This window comes from Typopeltis vanoorti, chromosome 5 (genome assembly GCF_054136105.1).
Source record: "Typopeltis vanoorti isolate ZY-2024b chromosome 5, IOZ_Tvanoo_1.0, whole genome shotgun sequence".
NCBI classification, from domain to species: domain Eukaryota; kingdom Metazoa; phylum Arthropoda; class Arachnida; order Uropygi; family Thelyphonidae; genus Typopeltis; species Typopeltis vanoorti.
In genome coordinates, this window is record NC_143553.1 from 91,671,687 (window position 1) to 91,693,776 (window position 22,090).

General features: G+C 35.1%; 1 protein-coding gene across 5 annotated transcripts in view; it reads left to right on the forward strand.

The window, feature by feature from the left end:
• The window catches only part of LOC150106649 (uncharacterized), a 366,314-nt gene that overhangs the window by 21,920 nt on the left and 322,304 nt on the right, over nt 1-22,090 (forward strand). For 2 of the 5 annotated variants that reach the window (XM_090393240.1, XM_090393245.1), the window contains exons 3-4: nt 2,267-2,329; nt 14,004-14,084. The exons of 1 other annotated variant lie outside the window; for it this stretch is intronic. In XM_090393240.1, the coding sequence (XP_090249366.1) occupies nt 2,267-2,329; nt 14,004-14,084 (144 nt within the window). The remainder of the gene's footprint in view (nt 1-2,266; nt 2,330-14,003; nt 14,085-22,090) is intronic. 2 more of the 5 variants (XM_090393244.1, XM_090393242.1) reach the window with 2 other exon arrangements.

Genomic DNA, 22,090 nt, shown 5'->3' on the forward strand with positions numbered 1-22,090 from the left:
CTAGTAATCTTCCTTTTCTGGGATATCGCTCCTTCCTCGACAACTCGCTGATACCTATCAGACAGCCAATCTCCAATTCAGCGAACCAATCTATTGTTCAGCCCCATCCATTCCAATTTAATTACCAGCTTGTCATGTGGCAGTTTATTAAATGCCTTTGCAAAATCTAAATATACCACTGTATGTGCAACACCCTTATCCAACGCATTTGTCACTTTATTATAAAAAGCAAGCAGATTGCTAAAGCACGATCTTCCTTTAGTAAATCCATGCTGGCCACCAAAGAGTATTTTTCTGTTGTCAACCTAATTCTGAATCTTAGTCCTAACTAATTTCTCTAATACCTTGACCACAACTCCAGACACACAGACTGGTCTATAATTCAAAGCCTTACTCTTATCACTTCCCTTATGAATTGGAACAATTTTACCCTCTTTCCACTTCCTTGGAACTTGATCCAGTGAGAGACTCATGTTGAAAAGATATGCAAAAGCTGTTGTTAACTCTCTGGCACATTCCCTCAAGACACGTGGTGAAAGAGTATCAAGTCCCACAGCCTTATTAACATCAAGTCTATTCAATTCCTCATATACCTCCTGTTCACTTACTAACAGTTCCTCCTCCTCTTTTCTCACTGCTTTCAAGTTCTACATGATGCCACATTCACAAGAATGAAATACCTTTAGAAATTGCTCACTAAATATCTCAACTATATCTTATAGCTAGTGAAAATGACTTCCTTCCCATTAGATGTGAACCACATCAGAAACTATGAAGAGTTTGCATCCATTGATCATCATCATCATCATCATCATCAAATTCCTGCCATGTACCCTCAAGGGGTGTACAGGACATTGATGATAATCTTTAATATTATAATGAAAATTAAGATTTTCAGGAGGAAATTGTGTAGGTAATTGCAGCCAAACATCAGAGGACATTAGAAGAGCAAAAAAGTGATGAGAATGATACTTCCAAATTGAATGCGGGATGACTACCCAGCACCCTAGAAATTTATTACTAGATTATGACTCCGTTTCATGCTAGAAGACAGTGCTGCAGGTATCTAAACTAGATACCTGCACTGATTTTATTTAACTGCAGTCAATAAAAAATAATAATAATAATAAAAAAAAAACCTACAGGCTATGCTCAATCAGTTCCTACAGTGCCATTAACTCCTAGGAACTGCATGCATGTTTAATACATATATAAATGAAAATAATTTACTTCAATTAAAGCCAATTGTTTAAGTTTATCTATAAGTCAGTAATTTTGCTGTGTAATAAACAAAAAAAACTCTTAAGTTATATTTTTCTTATGTATATACCTTTTAAACTCTTGACATGCACCTTCATTTAATTGGGACAGCCACTTAATTGGACCAAATTATGGTGTTCATGATGTGGCTCAATTAATCAGAATCCACTGAATAACTAATTCTGAAATTGAATTAGCTCTCAATATCACAATGGCTCTAGCTCCTGCTTGGTGAAACCACAGTAAAGGTCAAAACAAGTGTGAGCAGCTATTCTTTTCATAATGCCATACATTATAGATACTTGAGAAGGAAGTATACTGTAACGTCATAGAGCAACTTAAAAGTATCTGCCTTTATTATACCTGAAGCCTAGTTGTGAAGATATTTTATGTGCAGACTTTTGTTTGCTTGCACTTCAGTGAAATAAGGTTGAAAACAAGAATATACTTTCATGTCAAGCATATTTACTTTCCACTACAGTGAAAAAACTACATCTTTTAAATATATGCCTAAAAATTATTTAGATCTCCTAAAAATTTCTGTTCCTATCCCACAGTTGTTACTTTTTATTTTATTTTTTCCCGGTTGGAAAAAAAAAAATTTTTTTTGAACCTTATATTTAATTTCTATTAGTGAAAGCTATATTGCTACTTAGAAAGCTGTAAATGTGGATATTATTTGAAAATAGTCATCCAGAAATTTCATATTCATATCAGAAGTAAGGAAAATTAGTATTTTTTGTATTATGCTAACTTTCCAATGATTCATATTAATCATTAAAAAAGAATAACTAGTTTTGAACATTGTACATGAGGTTGTAATGCAAACTGTGGTTTCTCGTAACGTTTTAATGCAAACTGCGGTTCCCATATAAGGAAATTTCATTTTCTTATATGGGAATATTCCAGTTGTATATTTCATGTTATATTTTGTGTTGTAAGACCAAACAGAGAATTATTTCCTGAAAGGAAATAATAACATCTGTTAATTTCCTGTCTTTGCTAGACAATAGAAACATCGCCATTACTTTGAAGAAAGAAGGAAGGAAGTTTGCTGAGAAATCAGGAGGTAAACTATATCATTCATGGATATATTATTTTCTCCTCCTTGAGATTTGTAACACAAATAGAAATAAGTTCAAAAAGTATGAGATATTACTTTCAACTGCAAAGATTTTCAAATTAGAAATATTAATTATTGAAAAAGAATTTGTCAGTCTGTTAATTCATGATTTTCAGAACAAATTACGTTTGATAAAGAGACCCTTGATATAACATTATTCTCATACAGATTTTTGAATTAATTTTATAGTTTTAGAATTCTTGAACCACATTTTACCAGTTATGTACAGTATTCTTTTTTAATTGCACAGACAGTAGATTAGAACAGGTTGGATTATTTTAAAATGTGTGTGTGTGTGTGTGTGTGTGTGTGTGTGTGTGTGTGTTCTTATTAAGAATTATCCCAAATAAGCTAATTGAAGGAAAATATATATATACATGCATATAAATACAATTATAGAGAAATGAAGTATAAAGAGAGATGGAGAACAGTTGGATGAGAAATACGCCTTGGGTTAGAAAACTGACCAGTGTAGTAAGAAAGCAGAAATTTCAATATGAGAAGAGATTAACACCATGATTAGAAAATACATGTATGATAGAGATGAGGTGAGACAAAGAACTATGATTGTAAATGAGTCAGTAATGCAGCCATGGTATGATAGAGGTGAGCTGAGATGAAGAACTGTGATTGTAAATGAGTCAGTAATACAGGTTGTGCAGGAGGAATGGTGTTGAGTTTGTGAATGTGTGAAAAATGAGTTTGATGGATTAAAGAACTTATATAAGGTGGATAGTTGGCATCTGGATGGATTGCTATTGTCCTGTCTTTTATTAATTTCTGAGTTAAGTGCCTTGAGAAAGTATTGTTCAGCAAGAGTTTGAAAGTGCAGAGTAAAGGGAAACTAAAATGTTTAGCAGGAATGCAGATGAATGTGGGTCCAGGCAACCTAAACAAATTAACACAAATTATTCCAGGCAAATTATCACAATGAATGCAAGTTTAGCAATTGTGGTGAGGGATTTTAACTATGACGGCACTAGGCTGGAAGATGGAATGGTCACTGGGAGGGAAGGAAATGAAATTTATGCAGCCAGCTGCTAAGAAATAATTACCTGAGACAACATGTAACGGATGACTTTAGGTTTGAGAGTGCTGGATCTGGTCAGAGCACTTAGCAGTAACCAATGTAGCCACTCTCTCTCTCTCTCTCTCTCTCTCTCTCTCTGCTTGGAAAAGCAATCTTTTTGGTCTTGATCTGGAAAAACAACAAACATGCAGAATTTTCTCTTAAGGAGGGATATATGTGGAATTAAAAAACATATGATTATGACCAACTGAGGAGCCATCTTAGAGCAGTAATATGGTATAAGAATTTTGAGGGAAGGTGATAATATGGAATGTGAGATGGTTGTGGGGGGGGGGGTATGTTGAAAGAAAGCAGTATACCCAGAGTCAGAAGGATAAATCATGTGGGTGTTAAATGGATGAATAGCATTATTAAACAGGAGCAAGAAAAGAAAAGTTATTTAGGGTATATAAAGAAAGGATGATCTGCAAGCCCATGAGAAGTACAAATCACAGGCAAGAATGGTGACCTGTGTGGTGGTAAAGAAGGCCAAAGCTAATTATCAGAGAAGCTATCTAATGAGGTCAAAATTAATCTCAAAGAGTTCTTTTTACTGTGTAGAAAGTAAAAGGAAAAATGATTTTAACAAGCTGGTAAGGAGGTAACAATAGCAAAAGAAATAGTTGCATACTACCCAGGTAGAGATATTCCAGTGCCAGATGTGACATTGATTGATTGGAGAATGAAGGAAGATTTAATTGGAGGCACTTAACAAACTCACAGAACCTTAATGCAAACATGACCATTGAATTAGATGACATATCACTCATGTATTATGAGAATGTGCAAGGGAATTGGCTTCTCTAACCAAGCTTTTAACTTGAGTTTTACTTCCCAGGAAAGAGAGCAAAATAGTTCCATTACATAAAGGAGGTTTCAGACTGAAGTTATAAGTTATATAGGCCAATTACTATCTCAGGAGTGAGGTTAAGGTATTGGAGAAGTTGGTAAAAGACAGAATTTAGGACTGGGTGGACAGGAATATCATACTTTATAGGGGCCAACATGGTTTTGTGAAGTGTAGGTCTTGACTTAGTCATTTGCTTGCTTTTATAATAATAATTAATTACCCTCGATGAGTCTTTGGACTCCCTGGAGGTGTCAAATAATAATGATAAAATAATAATTATTATTACTATTATTACACCCTGCATGGAGTCAGCAGACTCATTGTGGGAGGTTCATTCAACTGACAACATATTTATCATATAGAATCTTAAAATCCTTAACACTCCTTGCATTAACAACACATTCTAATAATGCATTCCATTCACTGATCATTCTCCATGTAAAAAATGTACTCCTCACACTCCTCTTCATACTTTTACATAACGTCCAGGGATGACCTCTGATTCTGTCTCTCTCACTTTATACTCTTTTTATAATCTCCTCTGGATTAATCTGATAAAATCCTCTCACTAACTTAACTGCTTCTATCATATCACTTCTTTTCCTCATATCCACCAAACTTTGTAATCCACATCTCTTCAACCTCTCTCCATAGCCAGCATTCCAAACTACTGCCATTGTATTAGTCACTTGCCTCTGAACCCTTTTCAATGTCTCCACATCACATTGAAAACCAGATTTGAGCACAATAGTCCAAGTGTGGTCTGACCAATTCTTTATACAGCCACTTCCTTATCCCTACATGTTAGAGTACTTCTTATCATAGCAGCACTATGATGTGCAGCCTTTGCAACACTAGCAATATGCCCTCTAATGTTCAGTCTACTGTCAGCCATCACTCCCAAATCTCTAATCTCATCCACTTCTTGCAGTGTAGCATCATTGATATAGTACACAGTCTTATATTTCTGCACTCCAAAATGCAACACCTTGCACTTATTGATATTAAAACTACAACCCCACTCTTTTGTCCATGTAAAAAATCTATTCAAATCTTCCTGAAGGGAATTAACATCAGCAGTGATACTTATAATTCTTCTCAACTTTGCATCATCAGCAAACAACTGAAGATCCCCAGTCAGTACACATGATATATTGTTTATAAACAATTTAAACAGCAGGGGCCCAAGAAGAAAGTGACAGTTGAATTTGATGAAGGAAATGGCTATTCAGTGACACTGATTGGCTTTGCAATAGCATTCAGTAAAATTCAACATGGGACTCTGTTGCATAAATTGGAGCAAATGGGAATAGATATAAAGCTAGTGATTTGGATAAGAGGGTAGCAGATGGACAGCCATGAAAGAATGGTGTATGGTGGAGTTGAGTCCTGGAGAAGGCAGGTGACTAGTGGAATACCACAAGGCTTGGTAATCAGTTCTCTGCTGTTTAATTTGTGCATCAGTGATATGGGAAATGATTTAAGGGGAAATATTTAGCTGTTTGCTGAAGAGAAAACTAGGAAGAGCAGTAGTCAATGAAGATCATGTAGAGATCCTACATGATAATTTAGATAGACTGGCAATATGGGCAAAAGTAAATTGAGTTGAATAAAGGAAATGTCCAGTGTTGAGTAGCCATATCCATGGGACTCTGTTGCATAAATTGGAACAAATGGGAATGTACACAAAGTTGGTAATTGGGATAAAAGGGTAGCTGATGGACATTCCTACAGGATGACTTAAATAGACTGGGATTATGGCATAAGTAAATGGCTGCCATTTAACATGGCCAAGTGTAAAGTCATGCACTTTGGGGTGTTGCAGTTATAAGCTGTGTTACTATATTGGTGAACTGAACTGCAGGAAGCAGGAAATTTGATGAGGCTAGGGATTTGGGGGTTATTGTAAACTGGGAGTTGAAGTTTAATAGCCAAAACAATACTGTTTTGGCTACAAAGGTAGCCAAAACAGTAATTGTTGAAGAACACTTAAAACAGGAATAAGTAGGTTATTATCCCATTCCTGAGGCTTTAATAGGGCCACATCTAGACTGCTTCACAGAGTGGGATGATCACTAGCTGTGCTACTATACTGATGATAAAAGAATCCAGAGGCAAGTGACCAAGATTGTGACAGGTCTGTGGAATGATCATAGGCAAATAAGAGAGGATGTGATAGAAAATTTTAAGTTATTAAAGGGATTTTATAGGATTGACACTGAAGACTTTTTTTTTTTTTTTTAGTACATGGGATGGGAGAGAACAAGGAGTCACCCATGGAAATTGTATGATTGTGGCTAGAAAAGTATTAGCATTGGCACTAGATTTTTTGCTTGGAGGATGATGAATGGGTCAAATGGGTTGTGAGAGTGGTTATGCATTTCATTGGTGAATGATTTCAAAGAGAGGTATGAAAATTGTGTGAACAATGGTTAGAGTGAGTCTCCAATGAGACTTTGACTCCGTGGAGATGTCCAAGAAATAATAATAAATACTATGGAATTCTTTTATTTTATGACAGTAGGAGGACAAATGATGGTGAACTTAGGGGTAAAAAAAAAAAACCTTGCTGATTAAAATGATTGGATGATCACAAATGACATAGTAGATGTTTAGTTATCACTTTATTAGGATATTTCATTCTGACAAAAAATTTTATTTCTTTACCAAAACAGTTGGTTGAGGAATTTAAATAAATGCAATAGATATTCATAATATTAAGCCAGTGGTAGTAGATTAGATGAGCCTCTGTAGTTCATTCGGTATAGATGAAGCCCTTTGGTCAGAAAGACCTGGGCTTGATTCCCGTCTATGATGTGAGGAACCTTTATCTGGTCTCTTTTGGCTAAAGGTGAATTAGTTGGTCTCATACAGAGGTAAAGGGTTTTTTCACTCAGAAACTCAGGTTTATCATTCCTCAGAACAGGCAAACAGGTCCATGAACACACACACCGATCTGCAGTCATAAAATACATACTTAATTCCTCATTAGGAGGGCTCAACCAGTCCAGGGATGGTGGAGTAATGGGGGGAACCCCCATACAAATAAAATAAAATAAAAAAAGTAGATTAGATCAGTATTTCCCAAACTTTCAGTTCCCATGTACCCTTTTAAAATTTTAGTAACACTGGGTACTGCCTCTCAGGTAAACTGGGAGAAATTATAATAATTTTTTATGCAAACATAAATAATTATAAAGGAAAAAAATTTATAATTATAATTTTTTTAACATTTGCATTATTATAAATTATTCTCACACTCATTGCTTTCATTACAAATATTTGACCCTGATGCATCAACATGTTCTTTCTCACATTTACCACAAACATTTTCATTTCCTTCACTATATTCTGCTGTGCAATTCAAACATCCTGTTTTTAACCAGTGATCCATATTAGAGGGTTTAAGAATACAAAAGATAGAGATCATTATTAATTAAATATTTTAAAATTAATTGTTATAATACTACACTTCAAAATTTGTTAATCACCAACAGCACAACTGCTAAAAAAGTAAGAGAAATATCTGCTTGTTTATAATTTGTGCATCCATCACAACTTGTGACACAAACATGACTAAACATGTATAGATGAATGCACAGGCAGTGAAACAATAGCTGAGGACTGTTATAATTTAAGATTGGACAATTCCAAAATTTAGTACAGAGTTCCAACCGCATGGTCTGAACTAATTTTTTTTAAAAACTTTTAATGTAAAAAGAACAAACCACATGGTTTGAAATGTAATTGTGCTGTCAAATCAGATGCAGTCTTAATGGAGGTCAGTCAATATATATATGCCAAGAGACATTTCATTTAAAACTTCCTTTAGAATTTTTAATTATGGAAAATTTAATTATAGAATAGACCTATACTTATCTGCAACAATACCACAAACAAATATAAAATAAAAAATAAATACAATTTTAGAAACATGCCTTGTATTCCCTAAAGACTTTCTTGTGTACTGTTAGGGATGTGTCCACTTTTGTGGACACATCCCTAAATGTAAACATCAAACTTTACATCAGTTTGCAATCCTTCTGTGGTTGTTAAGGTTTTGCAAAAATTAGTAAGAACTTATATTCAGAAGTGCACAAATGAGTGTGAGATATTTCTGCAGGTGAGGATGGATTTGTTAAGGAACAAGTTTATTTCATAAATCAGTCATTTTATAATAAAGTAACAAGGGCAGTTAATGTGGGGAATACATTTACTAAAATTAAACAGAGCAGAAGATTACAAATACGGATTCCTGCAGATCACTACTGAAACAATTCCTATTTAATCACTATATCATTGATGATGTAAAGAACTGGAGATGATAATCAGTTGTTTGCAGTTGATGCAAAACTGTAGGAGATTTTTTATAACTTGTGCTGATGGAATGGTTCTTTAGGATTTGAATAGGCCAGAAAAGTGTACAGATGAATGGGAATACCAATCTGATGTGGCTGTATAGTGCTGGTTGAACTATGCAAGAATGAATATAGGACACAAGTGAAATGGAGTGATTATTGACAAGTAATAAATTTCAAGGAACATATTGCAATGGTGGTTAAGACAACCCAGTGGATTTCAGTGATCGGATCAGTGCCTTACACAACTGAATCACCACATGTAGATTGTACAGATTAGGTTGGGTTTCATAGTCATGAACAAACTTTTCACTCAGAAACTCAGGTTTCTGAGTGAAAGTTTAAAACTTTAAAGTGTACAAAAAGGCAAGTAAATCATATCAAAAACTGTTGATTCTTGGCTAGATTGGAAACATGTATTTTACAGGCTTTGATTGATAGATAAAAGACAGGGAAGAAGAGAAATGAAATTTAGATACGAGGGTGGTCTGAAAAGTTCTTGGCCTAACAATGAAAAAACGAATTTATAATTTCAAAATTATTTTTTATTTTTCAACATAATCTCCCTTAAGACTGATACATTTATTCCAGCGATGCTCCAGCGCCATTATCCCGTCCCTGTAGTGTTTCTCAGTAAGATCTGCAAAATACCCCTCTACAGCTGCAATCACCTCTTGATTCGAAGAAAAATGCTGACCAGTGAGGAAGAGTTTTAGTTTTGGAAAGAGAAAGAAGTCAGAGGGAGCCAAATCTGGGGAATAGGGTGGATGTTCGATAATTCATAATGCAGATCCCTTAATTTTCCCATTGCCAAAACACCTTTGTGGGCAGGTGCATTGTCCTGATGAAAGATGATTTTTTTTCTTCTGCAAACCAGGTCTTTTCTCATGAATTTTTTCATTTAGTCTGGTTAAAAGATCGGAATAATATACCCCGGTTATTGTTTTACCCTTTTCAAGATAATTAATAAACAAAATGCCTTTAGCATCCCAAAACAAAGATGCCATGACCTTTCCTTCTGATGGAAGAACCGACTTTGTCTTCTTTGGCACTAAACAACTGGCTTCTGTTCACTGTTTTGACTGCTGTTTGGATTCTGGTGTGTACTGGTGAATCCAAGTCTCATCCATAGTAATAAATCAATGCACAAAATGAGTTTTATTCTTGTTAAAATGCTCCAAGCACTGTTCAGAGATTTTCATGTGAGTGCCTTTTTGATCTGGTTTGAGCAAACAGGTTACCCATCTTGCACAAAGCTTTTTCATTTGCATTTCTTCATGCAAAATATATCCTACACATTCTTTTGAAATGTCTATAGTCTCAGCAATTTCACGCACTTTGACTCGCCGGTCATCCAATACCATATTGTGCACTTGATCAATGATTTCTGGTGTTGTTACACTTTTTGGACGTCCTTCATGTGAGTCATCTTCAAGGCTGGTACGGCTATGTTTAAACTCAGCAGCCCATTTCTTAATTGTCAAAAATGAAGGAGAAGAGTGCTCATAAACTTTTATGAACATCGAATGAATTTCTTTTGGCATTAAACCTTCTTTTACAAAGAATTTTATAACTGCATGATACTCAATTTTATCCGTTTCAAGGGATACAGACAACACATTTGCTTCAGACAGCTGTATAAAACAAACTACTTGATGGAATGACTTGCAATTTCACATGGATGCTTATGACAGATGTATCAACTTAGAAAAAAAAAATTGCCGATAGTGTTGCTATCTATGGTCGAGGCCGAGAACTTTTCAGACCACCCTCATATATATAACTTGTTGAAAGATATTTGCAAGATGAACTCTATGAGCATTTACCAACGGCAGACTGAGGGGAAAGGACAAGTACCATTCCCATAGTTGGAAGAAGAATCATTGTTCTTTTTACAAGAAATTCATTGCCTGAATTGGTTGAATCAACATTGAATTAATTTAAGGAGTTTCACAGTATACTTTGCAGTACTAAAATCAGACTATTTGTGGTGAGTCTGCTGATTACATGGAGGATCTGTTATACACTGTTGTCCAAAACCTAAGGATGAACACCATTTCTGAAGATTACCACAACAAATTCACATGAATCAGCTTGTGATAATTTTCCTAACTGATGATTTCGAATAGAAAGAGGGTACACATTCAAAGTTTCGAATCACACACAAAGTGGTCATGTCGTAGCACTCAACAGGATATAAGGCAAAAGGCTGTGCTAAGTAAAGTGTGTTGAAGGAAGCTATTTTTCATGAAGGAATAAAGTAGCAAACTTAGATGTCTTGTAATGTCTCTAACAGGAATAGAAGTAGTAAGTTGCAGCATTTTTCGACAAGGTTATCATAAGCACTACTTATCATAAGCACTACTACACCACTACCACGTTTTCCCTTCCTATCCTGGAAGGATAGGAAGGGAAAACGTGGTGGTGGTGTAGTAGTGCTTATGATAAGTGATGACTTATGCCCTCTGAGAGTGGAGAATTTGGAGCACAATGGCACTAATGGTTTTGAATGCATATGGTTAGAGGTAGAGGTGGGCAAGACAGTATATTTAGCGGGAGTTGCTGTAAACAGGGAGCATAGAGGGTGAGGAGCAGAGATGTTTATGCAATTCAGCTTGGCAAGTTCAAAAAGAATGATTGTTATGGGAGATTTTAACTACAGCAGAATACATTTGGAAGAGAAAACTGCATGTAGTAATAAGGGAATAGAATTTCTAGAATTCTTGAGAGACAAATGCCTTAGGCAACATGCACAAGGTTCAAGAGTTTTGGATTTGGTCATAGCATCAGAACAGCTGAATGTAACTGAGATGGCATCTCTGCCCTCAGTTGGAGAGAGTGACAATGTGGTTTTGACTTGGAAGATGTATGTGAATTGGTATGTGAAGATGTATTTGACTTGGAAATGTATGTGAATTTATAAGGCAGGGGATTATAATAGTCTTAGATATCAACTTGGGACAGTTCCATGAAGGGAGGAATTGGAAGGGCAAGATATCATTAGTGCTTTGGAAATTGTGAAGGAATATTTATTAGTAGCAATAGCAAGCTGTATATCACTAGTGAAGAAGAGGACACAATTTGGTGTAAAGTGGATGACAAACAATATCAAACAGGAACTGAAGGTTAAAAAGAAGTTATGGAAGAGATACAAGGAGAGGAGTGGAGAGCAGACGGCAAAACTGGAATATGAGAAGAGATCCAAAGAAAATCCTAAGGAATTTTTAGCTATGTGGCCAGTATGAGGAGAAATGATTGTGGAAGAATGACATTGTTGGATAAAAATGGGAATAGAGTGACTGATGAAACACAAACTGGTCTAGTAGAGAAATTAGTGAGGGATTATTTACAACATTGGGCAGATAAGAGTAATATTATCTGTGAGAGTCTTTTGTTAAGGTTGCACTTTCTTTGTAATATGATTACCTTTTATAATAAAGTGACAAGAGTGGTTGATGTGGGAAAGGCATTTGACAGGGTACCATATGAAAAGCTCATGTTTAAGTTGTAACACATGGGTTTAGATATCAGGTTAGTCAACTGGATTCAGGATTGGCTATCTGATAGGTATCAGAGAGTTGTGTATATGGGAGCAATATCATTGAGGCAGAAGGCTACAAATGGGGTCCCACAGGGCTCAGTACTGGGACCTGTATTGTTTAATCTTTATATCAATGACATTGTCAGTGGATTGCAGGGGTAGATTCAGTTGTGTGCAGATGAAGCTAGGAATGGTTATTAGCAATAGTGCAGATGTGGCAACCCTGCAAGAGGATTTGAATAAACTGGACAGATGGGTAAATGAATGGGGGTATCGGTTTAATGCAACAAAATGCAAAATCTTGAAGTTTTGGATACATTGATGGGAGGCAGCATACTCTGTTGGAGGAGCTGTACTGGAGCAAGTAGGGTAGACAAGAGATCTTGGGGTGATAATTGATAGAAACCTTAAATTCAGGGAACATATTGCAAAGGTAGTGAAGGTAACCCAGAGGATTGCTGCAATACTGAGAAGGACTCTGACCTGCAGAGATAAGAGTTGTCATTCCCAGTGGCACACTCAGGATTTAATCTTGGAGGGGGCCGAGCGCTCAGGATTTAACCTTTTGGTGGGGGCCGAGTTGAGTAGACGTTTTGCGAATACACACTACACATCGCATACGACCTATAACTGAGCATCTGCAGTGATCGCTAATTTATAAGTAGCACACAACATAAATTTAATTAGGAAAAGATTTTTGGAAATTTTTCTAGTGTTTTTTCCTTTTCTTTGGGGGGTGCCCGGGCCCCTTTCCCCCCCCCCCCTCTGGGTGCACCACTGGTCATTCCATTATATAAAATCCTCATCAGACCACACTAGGACTGTTTTTCTCAAATTTGGTCCCCAGGATTTGAAGGGGATAAATTAACCATGGAAAGAGTGCAGAGACAGATAACAAAGATGGTATCAGGACTGTACAGTGTTAGTTATGAAGACAGGCTGAGGAAATGTGGACTGCAGAGTTTGGTGAATAGAAGAAGAAGAGGTGATATGATTGAGACTTTTAAACTGTTGAGAGGTAGTTACAGGATTGACACTGAGGAGTTGTTTCATTTGGTGGAACGGGGGGAGGGAGCGAGGACAAGAGGCTATCCCTGGAAGTTACAAAAGGAAACTGTGAGCAAGAGGGTGAGGTGTGGTTTCTTTGCATGGAGTGGTTGAACCATGGAATGTATTGCCTGATAGAATGGTGAGAGCATGAATAATGTGTGTGTGTATATATATATATATATATATATTTTTTTTCTTTTTTTTTTTCTCCAGTCTATTGCTACTCACCTGGCCAAATCTGCTTTTGCCACGGCAAGTGAGCAAGCATATTTGTCAAGCCCCGTATTATGTAGTTTACTAAAATACAGTATAGAAGTATAGAAAGGTTACTATGTAATCTTTCTTTAATAAAAAAATGCCAACCATTGATGAATTTCAAATTGAGAATCTCTGAGAAAATAAGAAATTGCATTAAAAAAGAATTGTTGTTATATATCTGAAACCAAGTACTTTTCGAAATGAATGTGTTATTTTTTCATCATTGTGCTTTGTGAATTTTTTTTTTATTTTGACTACTAGCTTAAGAAGAAATACTTTTCTTTCAGTATTTATAACTTTTTTTTGATGATTTATTATTAGAAGTTTTGAAAGTTATGTTTAAAGATTTTCAATTATGTACAGATAGTTATGAATTTCTTATTAAGAACTATTGAGCTTATTTTTAAATTTAGAAATATTAGGTAAAGGAATAAATATAATGTAATTAAATTTGAATTTTTCCAAGTGATTACATGAATGTAAATTAATTCCAGGTAATTTTAAAGCAATACTCTCATGCATGTCTGGATGCACACCTGTGAATCGAATGCTTCATATGCTTGGAGACTTTCCAGGTAAGCTGCAGTGCATGGAGCTAGAATCATCACCATCTCTTACACATCATCCATCCAAAATCACTGATCCATATAAGTTCACATACATTTTTTTTCCATTAACATATTTTCATTTATGGACTTAATGAACAGATAATTTGATAAGCCACAAAAATCCAGGGATTTATTCAAGCTTTTATATATAAAAGTTTACATACTGCAAAGAGTAAGTTTCATAGATGGAATTTAATTTAAAAAGATTTAATATTCATAACAGAACAAAATTTGTCTAATCAGGTTTTTTTTGGTAATGAAAGGATTGAACTGATTTGTAATTCAAATATAGGTTGAAATAAAAGATGTTACTCACTTCCCCAAAATTGATTTTATATCTAAATTTTAAAATAAGGATAATAAGGTGGTTTTGACTAGAAATTTGTTTCTAGTTAATTCTTTAAATATGATTTTTCATTCACACAGCTCATTCTATTTCTGGCTACTTTTGATTTTATTAAGAGACATGTGGAGCCAGCATTAAACTAGAAACCTGCTTTGATACTGTATTTTCAAATAATTTTCCCAGTTTATTTTCCAACAAACAAATTCAATTAATTTATTAAGTAGTTTATCTAAAATAGATAAACAAAAAAAGCTAAGTAATGTTCTGATATAAGTTAAAGCTTTATAGCAATGATCACATTTTATAGAATGGTCTGAAAGTTATAACACAGACAGAAGGATAATGTTAGGATGGATATGAGGAGATTATTGAAGAGAATGACAACAATGATAGGAAAGGTAGTCAGTGTTTTGTCCAGGTTGACAATAATAAGTTGAGATGGGGAAAGAAAAATCATGGTGGGTATGTAGGAAGAACTATGAAGAGGATGGAATACACTTTATTAATGTGTGGGATGAATGAGTTGTATAAAATCACTTCATTATTTAAATACATTTCACTTGAGTCTGTTGTTGGAAGGTAGAGTAGTGAGTGGGATGAGCAAGAAAATCAGAGGAAATTAAAAAAGCAGAAGCATAAAATAGTTGGGGGGGGGGGCTAGCTACTACATAAATGCTTGATGGTAGAGAAGAATAGAGTACAGGAATATATAAGAATTAGAATGCAGGCCAGACAGGGAAATGGGAAGGAAGAATTCAAATATATATTGGATGCAGGAAGCAGTAGTGAATTTGTGTTTGAAGGTGGTCAATATAGGTCATTATAGTGAATGGGATGAACAAAGAAAATCAGAAGTTAAAAGACTGAAGCATAAAATAGCTGGGGCTAGCTACTACATAAATGCTTGTGACAGTAAAGGAGAATAGAGTACAGGGATAGATGAGAATGAGAGAATGGGAATGCAAGCTGGACAGGGAAATGGGAAGGGGTAATTCAGATATATATTGGATGCAGGGAGGCACTGGTGAATTTGCGTAAGAGGGTGATCAATATATAAGAATGGGGATTATCTGAGATGCAAGAGGAGTATTTGAGTCTGGGAGAAAAACATATGTGGGGAAGGAGAGGATGGACCCAGGTCAGGTGTAAAGAAGTCGCAGCTGAGAGTAATGGTAGGGTAATAATAGAAATATTTTTTTCACAGTGTTTGTTTATGAATGCCAAGTGTATTTGAAATAAGGAGGCAAAATTGTTTTAGTGATTTATTTGTGTAGCCTGGTTGGCCTAGTGAATAGCACACCACTCTCCAACCAAGAGGTCATAGGTTAGAGTTCCACTGTGGGCATGAGTGTTTGTAAAAGCCTGTTCTGGATGACCTTGCATCATAGCTCCTAGAGTTTATAAAGCTTGTCGTCAAAAAAAAAAAAAAGTGAAACATGATTGGATGAGTGAGGGAAAGGTTGTTGATAATAGTAGTAGAATTGTGCCTTCACAAGATGGAGATACAAGGATTAAATAGTGGCCTTTCTTTTCCTTTCTTTTCTAATAAAAAAAAAAATGAATTAAATAGTGGCAGTGGTTTTGAGGCAACATAAGGTGAAGTGAAGATGGACAGAATGAGATATTGGATTTTTTCATAAGCCAGGAAATGTGAAGGGTGGTGACAAAGAAATGTGTAGGCAAATCACAACAGGAGAAATGTGATCATTATGACTGATTTTAATTATGGCCTGTGCAGCTCAGTGGAGGTGGCATTTGCATCAAGAGGTTAACTTGGGTTTTTTCCTGTAAATTCCAGAAAATCGACCATAGAACCCACACTATATCAGATAATAACATATTTTGTTAGGGATAAGGACCATGAGATGGTAGCACTGTTTGCTGTCTCTTCACTGGATGCTGCTTAGAATTAGAGATAGTCTAGGCCGAGCTATTTCTGTTTGGCTACCAGTTTAGATTGAACTGCCCACTCAGATTCTGGGAATAAGGGAATTATTTTCTTAAGTTTTTGAAGGACAATTATCTTAGACAATATGTAATGAAGGACATAAAGTAATTCATTACACACTGCCTAAGGTAACTGGCAGTTATAAACTATTCATGTCTTCCTATCAATCTCCATCTCACACCATACCGACAAAAAACCATTGTTGCTGGGTTCAAATCCCATCTAGGATGCGCGAAGAATCTTTATCAGGGCTTTTCAACTGAGGGTGAGTTAGCTGGTCTCATACAGAGGCAGGGGTTTTTTCTCCTGGAAACTCGGGTTTTTCGTCCCTTGGAACAGGCAAATTGACCATTAGAACACACACGCCAATTAACATACAAAATACACTGGCCTCATAGCCCATGAGTTGGTTCGGTCGTAAATCTAAATAAATCAAGAGAAAAACTGCTGTTTTTCTCTTGGTTTATCTACTATTATTAGCTGCACTCTTTCTCTCCCTTTTTTTCCTATCTACCCTCATGAAAAATATCATATGCTTTCATGTTTATTAGTTAGTTAGTTATTAACTAATAAACTTTGACGTCAGTTTGACACTGTGTAGTCACTCCCATACCTCATTGGGTTTTGGGACTGGAGCCTTCTACTAGAAGAAGTGGTAGAGTCACAGAATTCCTTTCCACACAGAGCTAATAGGACAATCACAAACATCCATGCCCATGGCAAGATTTGAACCTGCAGCTTCTTGGCTGGAGAGAGGATATGCTAATCACTCAACCAGGCCAGCCCATGTTTATTACCTTCAGGATATCACCTTTTTTTACCATGTTTTACTTTTTCCAACAATTTTTGCAGATAACCTCAATAAGTGAAACCATTTCATTTCCTTTATTTCTTATGCTACTAGCATTATTATTATTATCCTAAGATCCATGGAGTCAAAGACTCATCTAGGAGGTCCCTTTTATCATATACACAATTCCTCATACCATGCCTTAAACACATTTAAATTTTCTGCAGACACTACGCTCTCAGGCAATACATTCCAATCATTTACACCTCTGCATGCAAAAAACCTGCTTCTCACTCCCTTGCTTACACCCTCCTTATATAGATTCCAGGGATGACCTCTTGTTCTCCCCCAATCTCTCACCATTTTATGAAAAACCTTTTCAACGTTAATCCTATGACAATCCCTTACTAACTGGTATGTCTCTATTATATCAACCCTCTTCCTCCTATCCACTAGAGTCTGCAAATTGCATTGTCTCAACCTTTTTTCATATTCAGCATTCCAAAGATCCTATTTTTACGTGGCCAGAGAACAAATTCATATTATCTTTTATACTTTTAATATAGCAATAGTGGTGATCTAATTAACATAAGTGTTTGTTATATTAAGGCTAAGACCTTGGTGTAATATAGTACTAATTATAGTTTATAATGAACTCTTAGAACAAAAGGTTATGTGGGTAGAATCGTTTCGGAGGATCAGGAGGTTGTGGAGAGGTTCAGAGACGAGTGATCAAGCTGGTGACAGGTCTGTGTAATGTTCCTTATGAGGATAGATTGAGGGTGTGGGGTTGCAGAGTTTAGCTGACAGGCAGAGGAGAGAATATGATACTGTAAAAATAATCATAATTTAAAATTATGAATCTTTTTACAATTGTTTCTCTAAATTAGTAAATTATTAGTTTTGCTTTCAGAATACACATGATCAGCACTTGCGATATTCCCATTATTGATTTGTAAAAATGAAATGTAAAGCAGTTGAAATTGATGTACTTACTAGATTCTGATAGTTTGTAATAATTTCAATCTTCTTTATTGTAATTTAAAATTAAGTGTTGAGATATTTGTTATTTTGTAAAGACATTCTCTTTACACTAATGAAAATTTCATCAGTGTAAAACACGTGTACCTGCTCACTGAGGAGATTGATACCCATCAATCTCCTCAGTGAGCACATCTGTCAGAGGGAGCATTCGATATCCAGGTAACAAGGAAAACAAGTATGGAAATGTATAGAGATATAGAGAGAATGGAAATTTGAGAACGGCAACCAGGGAATTTTGTTCTTAGGAATTTTTTAAGATGACGTGATAGTCAGGAGAATATTAATAGAAGAATCCAAAAATGAATCATTGCTTTGGGAATCTTTAAACTGGGAGCATTGAGACTGTCAACAGGTGGTGTTTATCAAAAACTAAGATATTGGAAATGATGTTCTAATTCCATGTTTGAAGAAACACTGAATGGAAAGTTTCATCTTCTGTCTTAAGGATGCTGGATCTATTTTATTATTCTATTGAAAAAGCATTGGAATGAGTAAAATCTGAAACTGTAAAGTGGCTTAACATGAAGAGCTCTAGTTAAATTTGTTGTTTATGAATTACAAGAAGAAACTTTCTCTGGTACAAAAATTGGTAATTTGTGCATCAAATTGAACTGCAGGAAGTAAAAATATTTATACTCTAGTGAAACAAGAGGAATAATTGAAAAAATCGTATTCTAAATCAGGAATTTAAAAAGAGGATCCCATGGAAGTGAAGAGGTAGTTCTGTGTTTTCAGGAAAGAGCCTAACAAGAAAACTGACTCTGATAACATTTTGTTCTTGTGTAAACAAAGTGTTTATTCTGGTAAACATGATTAAGTATATGTTAAACAAACCAGTTATAGAAAGACTCAGAGAGTGGATGATTTTATTATTTTAAGATAAAGAAATATCTAAAGTGCAGACTTATTTTAGAAAGCCTTGGATCCAGTAATCTTTGTAGTTATTTATGTAATTTTATTTAAAATATATATAATGCTTTAGTTTCATTAAATGTATATAATTTTTATTTGGTACTTGAGTCAATAATGTTCCAAATTCTAAAAGGAATATAGTTAAAAGTCATTGCATCAGTCGGAATGAACTCTTGTGTGTTTGCTAAACACTCAGTGCAAAACAGTCTCTTTATAGAGATCAAAAATGATAAGAAATAAACAATAGAAACTTATGTTCCCTATGAGGAACATAAGTTTACTATCCTTTACTAAAAGGATATTGTAAGATTGACACAGAAGAAATTTTTCAATACATGGGGAGTAGGGGGGGGAAAGGGGGTCACACCTGGAAGCTGTGTAACATATGGTTATTAAGGGTGGGCTAGGTTCTTTTCTTGGAGATGAATGAGTGAAATGGGTTGCCAGAGGTGGTTGTGAGTGTCCCAACAGTGAATAGGTTTGAGGAGATGTATGATAGGTATTATGTTAATGAATAGAGTGGGTCTCCTGTGATGAGTCTTGACTCCATGGTGTGCCCATATAAATAATAATAATAATGATAATAATAATAATATGTGCCATCCATATTCTGGGGGTTTTTAGACTATCATTATTGTTACTAGGGTGGTTGATTAAAATTTCATAGACCTCCTTAAATTTGCACTCATCTGATTCAAGATTTGATATGGTGTAATGAACAGGTGCCTCTGCAATTTCTATGTAAAGTATCCAGTGCAAGAAAGGTCAGGTTTACCATAGTCATCAAATTTAATGAGTCGTTTACATCCCTTTTCTTCAGATTTTCTTCAGATAGGAATTGTGCATCCAGTTTCATCTTATATACAGTATATATATATATATATTTAATAAATAGATTTAATGACTTAAACCGAGATAACTTATAAAGTTTTAATGAGAATAATACAACTAGTTTCGGCTTATAACAGCCTTCATCAGGTATTCATTAAAGGAAGAGAATAGTAATAAACATTGAAGTATCTAAAAAACTGGGAATTACAGGTAAAAATTGCAATACATAATTGAAACAAAAAACGTTGTATTTTTTAAGTTGTTCTAACTGGCGCGCTATTGTTTATTGCGTGTGTGCGTGCAGGCTCTCGTGAATGCCAATATTGAATAACTGCAGTATGGCTGTCTGGGATTTCCCTGGATTCTACAATTTTTCTTTCGAACTCATCATCACAGCAAAAAATATTTTCTGATTTATCCCAGCAAATGGAGTTACTTTGGCGATCATCATTAGGGTTGTTTGAAAAAAGAACATGACTGGATAATGCAGTTGCACATGATCTTTTATAGGAGATGTCTCTCTTATGCTCCTCTATATGTTGTTCAATAGATTTGTTCGTTTGTCCAAAATAAGGGATGTTGCAATCGCACCATAATTTATATACACCTGGATATTTTAGGTTCTGATGAATAGGTTTTGGATGGCTTATAAGAGAACGGATTTTTGGAAGTGGGGTGAAGAAAGTCCTGTTGTTGTATTTTTTAAGGACCTTAGCCAGTTTGTTAGAGACTGTGCTAATGTATGGGATGGAAATGCTACCTTTAAAATTATTATTAGTTTCTGTGGTGCACTGACTAGGAGGATCCAGAAGAAATTTCATAATCTTTTTTTTTTTCGGAGTATCCATTTTGTTTAAAGATAAGAGAGAGGTGATTTATTTCTTTTTGGAGTTCATCAGGTTCATTCAAAAGAGAGCATGCTCTGTGTCCTAAGGTAGATATAGTTATCTACCTTAGGACACAGAGCTTCTGTGGTGGGAAATGATGAGAATGATTATGTAGATATCTATTGGTATGAGTAGGTTTCCTGTATATAGAGATTTTTAATCTTTCAGAGCATCGTGTAATCATTACATCCAGGAATGGTAAGGAGTTATTTTGTTCTAGATCAGCAGTAAATTTTATATTAGGATGTTGGTTGTTAAGATGACGAAGAAAATCTATGAGAGAAGTGTGTCCATGACCTCCATATAATGAAAATATCATCAACATAACATTTCCAAAGTTTTGATTTAATTGAGAAGGAAGATATAGCTTTCGTAAGTATACCCTTATCAAGAAATTTGATACTCTGAAGAGAATACAAAATATATCTAGTCGTACTACAACCCGTATTAATCCAGACAAAGTTGTTGTGAACAAATCTTCTCATATTTTAACAAATGCGGAAAAAGATATTCTAAGCAAAGGTCTCAATTTCATTCCCTCACCAAAATTTATCCCTAAAGAATCTCTTCTTAGAAAAATAGAAAAAGCAAGTTCTCTCATTCCTAATCATTTAGCGAAACTTCTCCATATTGAATCGATTTTCATTATCAATAATGCTAAACCTCCAACAGATAATATTTCTCCTGCTGAAAGACTAGCCCTAAAAAAACTTAAAAAGAATAATAACATTGTTATTTTACCTGCAGATAAAGGCAGTTCCATGGTCGTCCTCAACTTTGAAGATTATCACAGCAAAATGCTTCAATTATTTGAAGACAACATGACTTATTCAATTCTTCAGGAAGATCCTACAAGAGAATTACAAAACCGTATGAACAACTTGTTAAAGACTATGAGTGAACTTTCTTTATTATTATTATTATTATTATTATTATTATTATTATTATTACGGGTATCTCCATGGAGTCAGTAGACTCATCGCGGGAGACCCAAACTAGCAAAACAATATCTGTCATATCTCTTCTTGAATTCATTTACAGACGAAGAGCTCACAACTAAGTCAGGCAATGAATTCCACTCATTCACCACCCTCCAGGCAAAAAACCTTGTTCTGACACCTTTGTTAACCACACTCTTCTTTAATTTCCAGAGATGACCTCTTGTTCTTCCATCACTATCACACAGCTGAAACATTTCCCCTGCATCAATCCTAT